The 9,662-nt window shown below is 37.5% G+C and overlaps 1 protein-coding gene across 1 annotated transcript; it reads left to right on the plus strand.

Annotated features, from left to right (window-relative positions):
- Positions 1 to 6,088: 6,088 nt before the first annotated feature.
- On the plus strand, positions 6,089 to 6,667 carry LOC143628591 (zinc finger BED domain-containing protein RICESLEEPER 2-like). The gene has a single exon (XM_077098141.1). It carries the CDS (start codon positions 6,089 to 6,091, stop codon positions 6,665 to 6,667), a length of 579 nt encoding a protein of 192 aa, XP_076954256.1.
- Positions 6,668 to 9,662: the final 2,995 nt, after the last annotated feature.

A 9,662-nucleotide genomic window follows, 5' to 3' on the forward strand; every position in this document is an offset into this window, starting at 1 on the left:
TCAGTGAGTCGTTTAAGTGAATCGAGTTGTTTCAGTAGTTCGAGTTCGTTGTAACGTGAGGACGAGAGTCTGTATCGGTGATATTACGTCACGTGTTTGAGTTATAATATATAACGTGTGTTCAGTTATTCGTGTGTTTGTTTGTGTTCTATACTCGTAACGATCTACGCAGGGATTCCGCACCTGTGTAGACCGAGATATCTCGTGTGATCCGTCAAGGGAACCTACACGTTTATATACGAAATCACTCGAATATACCAAAACCATATCAATCGAACTCGGAATTGAGTGATTCAAGTGACCACGAAACCATCTCACCACGATCTACAAACCCATCAGCTCTTCGTTTCCGGAAGCAGCCACCATTGTCTCTGGAAAACCAAAACATTTGCCAGAAATGTTCATTTTTAGCTTTTACAGTTTTGATGATAAAAACCGGACTTCCCGACCTCTGATTGAAGATCTGATAGGTGGGAATATCCGTTTATATGCCAAGAACACTTAGTTAAAATTTGAGACCCATCCGACGGTTAGATATCCAGCAATCGTCGGGTCTTTGTGGGCTGCTCTCTCGAAAACGGGAATTTTGTGTGTGAATGAGGTTGGAGGCCAAGATGGTTATAATGAGATGGTGGCTACATTTATCGGAATATGATAAAGTTTCATGTTTAACTTTTCACCTAATGGCACTTAACCCCCTCACACTTTAGATAATTTCATTTATCTTCTATAATCCAATTAAAACCCGATTTATTTAAATACCAACGAAACTTGGGATGTTACAAGTCTACCCACCTTATAAGAGGTTTCGTCCTCGAAACCTGCTTAGTCCATGTAAAAGGAATACTTCCTGTATTCACATCCTTTCTTGAACCATCTTAGCTTCATAACTTACCGGTTTATCCTTTGTCTCACAATCATCGAGTGATGTTAATTAGTTTTAGTTGTCCATGGTTGCTTGTCCATGAAGTCTTCGATGATACGCTTCCTTATGTAGTCTTAGCAAGTCCCCATCATTTCCTTAAGCATGCTTTTCTTTCTTGTCTTTCAAACATAAATATTACACTTACCGTCACAACACTTAGCATTGAAATATTGAATGACCCTTCTGTCTAATTACAACTTTTAGCAAATATACTGATTTGCAATACGCTTAAAACATATTAATTACAAAAAAGAAAACCTTTTTAAGTTTCTCCTTAAGGATTACTTCTTGAAATATCTTTGTCTATTCCTTAAGATATAACACTTCTTGCAATTATTGACACATCAATTGCATAACTTGTCGGAGAACTTCTTAAGTCACCATTTAAGCTTTCTTTCATTCTCAGGTCTGCATCAACACGTAGGGTTCATGAGTTATAGTTGTCTAAGGTAGATTGATCATGAAGTCCATGATGATACATCTTTCTTTTCTTGACTAATCAAGTCTCACCTTGTCCTATGAATCCATTGTTGTTTCATGCTGCATATCAGACTGCCTGTTATATCATAACTAATGATCTTAACCGACTTCCCTTTCGGGCATGTCTTGACCTTCATATGGGCATTTATAATACCATTCTATCCTTTCCATTCTAGAGTACTTCTCGTCCATGATCACATGATTATCAGTTACACACTAATCATTCGTGTCAAGACTCAATTCAAGTAAACATAAGTCTAAACCATCTCTACACCTTCTTTGTATGTCTTTCCAACTTTTGTCATTGGTTTCTTGTATCCTCATGTTGCGTTACTGCCGGTTTCACCTTCGTGAAACTTGTGGCTATTCTTGTCCGTGTAGGCAAATTATCCTCTCTTTCCACAGCTGTCACATACCGTGAACTCATTTTCATTTGACTTCTGCTTAAGGGTTTCACTTTCAGTAGTATATGCCTTCATTGTAACCAACATCTTTACTTTCGAAGCCTCCTGAGTATCTTTGTTTGACACAACTGACAATGACACTCCATGCTATACCACAACCTTGATAATGAACAACTTAGCTAACATTTTTTACGAGATAGCTTCTCGTATTGGTATAAAGAGCACTTTTCTTCAAACGGTCCACAATCACCTTAATGGTATCATGATTTTTAGCTGTACAAGGTAGATTTATGAAATCCATAGTGATGTGGTCCCATTTCGATTTTGGAATTTCTAACAGTTGTATCTTCCAATACGGTTCTTGGTTTACTGCTTTGGCTTGCAAACAAGTCAAACACATACTGACATATTCTATTACCTCTTCCTTCATACCCGACCACCAGTAATATTTCTTCAAGTCTTGGTACAACTTGGTGGATCCTGGATGAATCGAGTATATAGACTTATGAGCTTCATCCAAGATTCGGCTTCGAGGATCTCCATGGCATGGGATATATTGGAATACCTTTCATAAAATAAACTAAAACTGAAAACTTTTATTAATTGTAAACCATATTACAATACAAGAACAAGAAACGTAAATTACAATATTGAAACCAAATTACAAACATATAAGAAAGAAGTAACAAAACGAGAAACAAGGTGCCTGAGGTAAGTGTAAAACATGTTTCCCTTAAAACAGATTTTCGGGCCACCCAGGTGAACCCGTCTGTTTCCCAGGGTACAACAGCCTAAGCAGATTGTACTGCCAGGATTTTCCTAGCACCTGAACTATACCTGAAACAAGAGCACGTAAGATTGAAAAGTCGGGAAATTCTTTTGGTTGTGTGTAAGATTGCATTAATAATTTTTTCTCTCTACCAAAGAACCAAATGATCCAAGACATATGGTAGTATATATACATGAGCCATGTCCCAACCAAAAGCCTTAAGTTAATACACCATTAACTATAAGAGTTAAGTTGTATTTGAATGCAACACTTATGAGACTTGAATAATTCTATTAACTCTTGCAACTTATCGATTTCTCATTCAAATATAATTACAATTAGTAATAATAATTATATTACAATAATTATTATACTAAAATTTCCAACAATCCACCACATTAATGGAGATCGATTCGTACGCCCAAGTGTCAAATATAGTTACAGCGGTTGAGTGTTGCAGGAGAAGTAGGTGTTCCCCTTGAACCCTCATTTGTGAAATATACTTTGTCTCCTAGCGATTAGTAGACGCGGTATCCTTGAACCAACCCCTTTTGACGTAGACGTTATTACATTTCACACAACACTCTTTCTGGTCTAGCTAACCCCTCATTGTTGTGTCTGTTATGGTCATGGAACACTAGCCTGGTTTTGCAAGAACTCTAGGATTTGCGCGCCCCACAAATCCATTCGAAGCGACCCCACTTCTCTCTCACATAGGTGATTTTTTTTCTCACAAATAATTAAAAGTGTTATGCTTAACCTCCTTTGACATCACTGATTTATTATCGGAATGGACTAGGAAGCATACAACTCCCTTTATATGTTGAGGTACTCCCCCACAGTGGCCTCAGATTATACAGTTAGGTTGTCCTATTGAACCTAGATCATGGGATCACCTGTCTTTTAGGATAGGTTTTCCTTTGTAGAAACTTACTCCATAGGCTTTAGTCCCATTCCTCTCGAAGACTTACATACGACCTCTCTGTTTAAGCCTTTTGTAAGCGGATCCGCAATGTTATCCCTTGACTTCACATAGTCAATGGTGATTAACTCCCGTTGAGAGAAGTTGTCGTATAGTATTGTGTCTACGCCGTATGTGTCTAGATTGCCATTATACATTGCACTTTGAGCTCTTCCAATCGCCGACTGACAGTCACAATGTATGAAAATAGCCGTAACAGGTTTTGGCCATGTTGGAATATATTCCGAAAATTGGCGTAATCATTCCGTCTCTTCACCAGCTTTGTCTGATGTAATGAAATCGGATTCCATCGTAGATCTAGCTATAAGCGTTTGCTTGGAGGATTTTCAAGATATAGCTGCTCCTCCAAGGGTAAACGCATAACTACTTGTGGATTTGGAATCTTTCATGTCGGATATCCAGTTAGCATCACAGTATCCTTCTACAACAGCTGGGTCTTGGCCATAATGCAGTCCATAAATCCTTGTGTATCTTAAATATCTTAATAATCTAGTCATACTCTTCCAATGTTCAGAGCTAGGATTACTAGTATATCTACTTAGCCTGCTCACAGCATATGCTAAGTCCGATCGGGTACAAGACATTACATAAGACTGCCAATTATCCTGGAATACAAACTGAGCAACACCCTCACCTCTATTCTTTGACAAATGTTGGATAGTATCAATCGAATTTTGAGCTACACTCGTGTCTCCCGCGTTGAACTTTTCAAGGATTTTATCTACATAATGAGATTGACTTAACACAAGACCATTTTGGGTTTTAGTGATCTTAATTCCAAGAATCACATCGGCTAAACCCATGTCTTTCATGTCAAATCTCGCCTTCAACATATCTTTAGTAGATTTGATCATCTTATCATCACTCCCTATGATAAGCATATCTAGGGATGAGCATTTGGTACCGGGTACCGGTACCTACGGTACCGGTACCGAAAATCCTGAACCGATTAAATTCGGTACCGGTACCAAGTATTTTCAAATTCGGGATCGGGAAAATCGGGACTGGTACCGGTTTTTTCGGTAATACCGATTTAGTACCGATATTATGTATACAAGTCCCATTTTAAAAGTCATCTGTATGCATAACAATATCACTTCACCAACTCTTCAGTGCCTTCACACCACCTTCATACACCACCACACCCCATCCTCCTGTGCCTCCATCGCGTTGCTAACACCCAATCCTTCATATTCCCACGTCGCCTGTCACCATCAGCAGCACCTCTGTCCCTAATTTTTCATCAGTAAGTTTCATTAAAACCCTAGTTTTGTTAATTTCATGTTTTTATGTTAATTTCAAGTTATCTACTGAGTTTTATAGATCATTTACATACTGGTCACGGTTAGGGATGGCATCTTGTTCTTCTTCTCTGAATGAACCCCCTTATTCTCAAGTAAGTTTGTTAGTTGGTTTTTCAAGTTACCTTTGTAATTTAGTATAAGGCTTATTGTTTTATATGGTTTGTACCTTGTAGGATGATGATGATGATGATGTTGATGATGAAACATATGTTGTTGATACCCTTCAAAATGACCATGTTGACCTTAGTGATGATTCAAAATCAAGTAAAGAGGTGAAAGCAAAATCAAGTCGCAAGAGAAAACAACCAACAAAGAAAAATGTTTCCCAAAAGAAACCTAAAACAGGTGGCGAGAGATCTATGTATTGGAAACCTTATGATGTTGTTTATCTAAAAGAGAAGGATGGAGTGTATCAGAAGTACGGAAAGTTCAAGTGGTGTAAAGAGCATATTAGAGCCGATACAAAATGCAACGGTACGTCAGGTCTTAAAAGACACACTCCGACTTGTGTCAAAAATCCCGAGTTAGTCAATAAGCAAACTAATTTAGAGTTTAAAAAGGAACCTAGTGGAGAAGGTAGTGTGACAATTTGGAAACATGACGATTCTAGAATCATGAAAGCTTTCTAGATTTGTTTATTGTTGCCGAATTACCTTTTAAGCTTGTGGAACATCCGGCTTTTATTGAATACACCAATGCTTTGAATGGAAAGTTCGTTTTTCCATCAAGACATAAATTGTCTAGAGATATTGCAAAGTATTATATTGAGGAAAGGAACAATTTGTTAGCATATGTTAGTAAACCTACCAACACCGTACACTTGACCACCGACACATGGACATCCTCATGTCAACGGGTTAACTACATGGTTGTGACCGCACACTTTATTGATGATGATTGGGTAATGCATAAACGAATTATTAATTTTAGACCCATTCATAGTCATAAAGGGGAGGATATTGTTCAAGAGTTATTGCAGTGTATTCATGGTTGGGGTATTAAAAATGTTATGACTATGACGGTTGACAACGCGTCTAATAATGATAAGGCAATTGCTTATTTGTTGAGAAAACTGCCTAATTTGTATGATGAGGGGAGACATTTTCATATTAGGTGTATGGCACACATACTAAACCTAATTGTAAAGGATGGTTTAACATAAAATAGTTATCATGTTGAGTGTATACGAAAAGCAGTTAGGCATATTCGAAACTCACACAGAGAATGACCAAGTTCAAAAAGTGCATAGAAGAGTCGAACGTTCAATCAAGTAGGTTTTTGTGTGGAGATATGCCTACTAGATGGAATTCCACCTATGAGATGTTGAAAACGGCGGTGGATTTAAGGGAGGTATTTTTCTTTTATGAAGTTCAAGATAGCAGTTATATTCACGATTTAGAGCGACTACCTGAACATTCGTACTTTGGTGCTTGCAAGAAGTTGGTTGAATTTTTAAAAAAGTTCAAGACTAAAACCGAAATTGCATCAGCCACATCAAAGCCCTTGGGCCACATATTTTTTAGAGAAATCCTAGATGTAGACGAACATCTACGGGTGTGGGATTGTGATCCGATGTTTTACACAATGGTTAGTTCAATGCGTAAGAAATATGACAAGTATTGGGGGGAGTTTGACAAGCTTAATGACTACATGTATTTTGCTATTATCTTGGATCCCACCATGAAATTACGTTTTATTGAACATTGTTATGAAGATATGATTATCTCTAACAAATCCGAGGATTATAATTGGAGTGTGGACGACATTAAAAAGATGGTATCGGTGAAGAAGATTGAGCTTTAAGTAGGTTAGATGAGCTATTTCAAACATACAAAGAAAGACTTGAAAATGTTGATCACAATTCGTCATCCAAAGAAGCACGTAATGACGATGTCGTTGTATGTGATGATGGCAATGAATTCTTTATGAAGTTCCTAAATAAGGGTGGAAGTCAATCGACTAGTAAGGACACTGAGTTACAAAGGTATTTGAATGAGCACATAGTGGATTTTAGTATGGGATTTGACATACTTAAGTGGTGGAAACAAAATGCAATTAGATTCCCAATTGTATCCCGGATGGCTCGAGGTAAATCGATTTACCTTTTATCATTTATTTATCATTACTAGTTATATTATAGTTGTTTATTAAGTTTGTATAATTCTTAGACATTTTGGCAATTCAAATTTCCACGGTCGCTTCCGAATCGGCGTTTAGCACAGGCGGTCGTGTACTAGACGCTTATAGAACAAGGTTGTCAACTAACACTGTTGAAGCTTTGATTTGCACCCAAGATTGGGTGAGAAAGTCAAAAAAACCGATTGTGGATGACGTGGACGGTATATTAAAGGATGACGATGTTGCCATAGGTAATACTAGACTACTAGTTCTTGATTGATTTCGTTATATCATAATATATTGATTTTATAATGGGGTGTTAACTTTATTCGGTTCTTGTTAATTCTATAGAGATTGAAGATGCGATACGGAAGCAAAATGAAAAGGGGAAAGGGATGACGCGCGACAAGGCGTAACCAGGCTCAAGGAAAGGGATATCACATGAAAAGGTGCTCATGTTTTGGTAGAAAAATATGTTCAATGATCTTAGTGTCTTTTAACTTTTAACTATCCTGATGTAGTGTCGGGTTTTTGTGTTTTGGTAGAATGTATGTTCAATGATATGTGCTCATGTTCTTTTGATACTTGATTCTTGAAATGTTTGCAAGTATTATTATTAGTATTATTTCAGCTGATGTGGTTCAAACTCTAAAATCCAAACAGCCTCGGTGGTTCAAACTCCAAAATCCGAACAGCCCACTGATGTGGTTCAAACTCCAGAAAGTCAAACTGGCCCGTAATCTGTTTTTATGCTTTTTTGGGATTTAATAATTTTTATGTTTGGCGCCACATAATCGGTTATGTTTGTTTGGCGCGTAATCTGTGATTTGTTATGTTTGGCGCCAAACAATTTCAAAATTTGGGATCTGTATTTTCGAGATCGGTACCGATACCATCTCACGCCCATCTCTAAATTATTTGGCACTAGCTGTTTTATTAAGTTTCTGTAAAAACACTATAATAGCCCTTTAGTTAGAAAAATAGTAACTAGACAGAGAAGATAAAGGGGTATTTTAGTCTTTTCTACAGAAACTTAAATTTTCGAAAAACTAACGACAGTTGGTTCCAATGACCATTTGTGTTACATTTGAGTGAACATCGAGACCATAAGTGCAACTTCCCAGACGTAGGGACTAACCTGCATTTCAAGGACCATTTATACAAACAATCCGGATTCAACTTTCCCGCAATGGATGTATTGGTCCGTGGCAGATACCCGTTCAAATGCAGCCTCTCAATTTCAATATCATCATCCATAAACGGTTTCTGATGAATATATTCAGCTGCAGGGGCCCGTTCATCGTCATCCTGGCTAGAAACGGGTCAAGCATTAAATCCTTATATTAGTATAATAGTATTATACAGTATAATCTTTGTGTTACAAAGGTAAACTTTTTGGAAAAAATACAATATATGATTTAATAATAATAACATAAAATATGAGCATATTGATGTTACTTTCTTGTAGATTTGTGCACGATTAGTGCATTCACTATATGGATATTCATGAGTTAGCATTTCTAATATACACATGCCAAACGAGTACACGACAACCAACTCGTTGTAGTTTTCTTCATAGAGTTCTGGGGCATGAACTCAGGTGTGCTTGAAAGGCTGAAACATCAATCTTTACCAGGCCCGTGCAGATAAACCAGACCCGCTAAGATCTGTCGGGCCCAAATCTTTATAGCCCGTATATCCACTTTACGCCAAGCTATTTCGGTAGCGCTTAACGAGGCAGCATGCATTCGTGACTGGTATTGTCAAACGGGCCAAAGTTAATATCTTTGTTTATTTTAGAAACCACCTGTATTGTCAAACGGGCCAAAGTTTGAAGATGTTATTTTTAATAGGGAACCGGTTTAGTTGGGTCCCAAAACGGTACCCCCAAAAACGAACTCGATACCATATTTTTTTATTAATTCATCATATATGTTTTCTCAAATTCGGTACCAAATCGGTACTATACCGAAAAACCGGTACCGTACCGGTACCAATCCCGAATCATTATTTTTGGTACCGGTACCGATACCAAAAAAAATCAAAATTTGGGATTGGTATTTTCGGGATCGGTACCAGTACATCCCATGCTCATCCCTAAGCATATCATCCACAGGAAAGCATAAAATCACATAACCTCTAGTTTTGTCTTTCACTTAGACACACTTGTCGCACTCATTTATCTTGAAACCAACTTTCAACATGGCTTGATCAAACTTTTGGTTCCATTGTTTTGGAGCTTGCTTCAAACCATATAGGGACTTGACGAATTTGCAAACTTTACCCTCCTAGCCAGGAGCTGAAAAGCCCTCAGGTTGTTCCATATATATTTCTTCGTCTAACTCCCCATTTAGAAATGCAGTTTTTACATCCATTTGATGTATTTCCAAATTTTTCAAAGCAGCAATCGCAAGCACCAACCTTATAGAGGTTATTTGAGTCACCGGTGAGTATGTATCAAAAAAGTCTTGACCTTCCTTCTGTCTAAACCCTTTGATTACTAACATTGTCTTGTACTTATCATTGGAACCATTCGTTTTCATCTTCTTTTGAATATCTAACGATATCCAAGCGGTTTACAACCCGATGGAAGATCCACTAGTTCCCAAGTATAATTCTGTAAGATATAATCAATTTCATTTTTAATGGCTTCTTTCCTTTGTGGTCCACCTGAAGAGGT

The sequence above is a fragment of the Bidens hawaiensis genome, unplaced genomic scaffold (assembly GCF_021521415.1).
Source record: "Bidens hawaiensis isolate Kalapana, Puna unplaced genomic scaffold, B.hawaiensis_p1.1 tig00005028_1, whole genome shotgun sequence".
Lineage (NCBI taxonomy): Eukaryota > Viridiplantae > Streptophyta > Magnoliopsida > Asterales > Asteraceae > Bidens > Bidens hawaiensis.

Bases quoted from the DNA above. Each gene is read 5' to 3' on its own strand.
- LOC143628591 (XM_077098141.1), top strand. From the start codon at position 6,089: ATGACCAAGTTCAAAAAGTGCATAGAAGAGTCGAACGTTCAATCAAGT.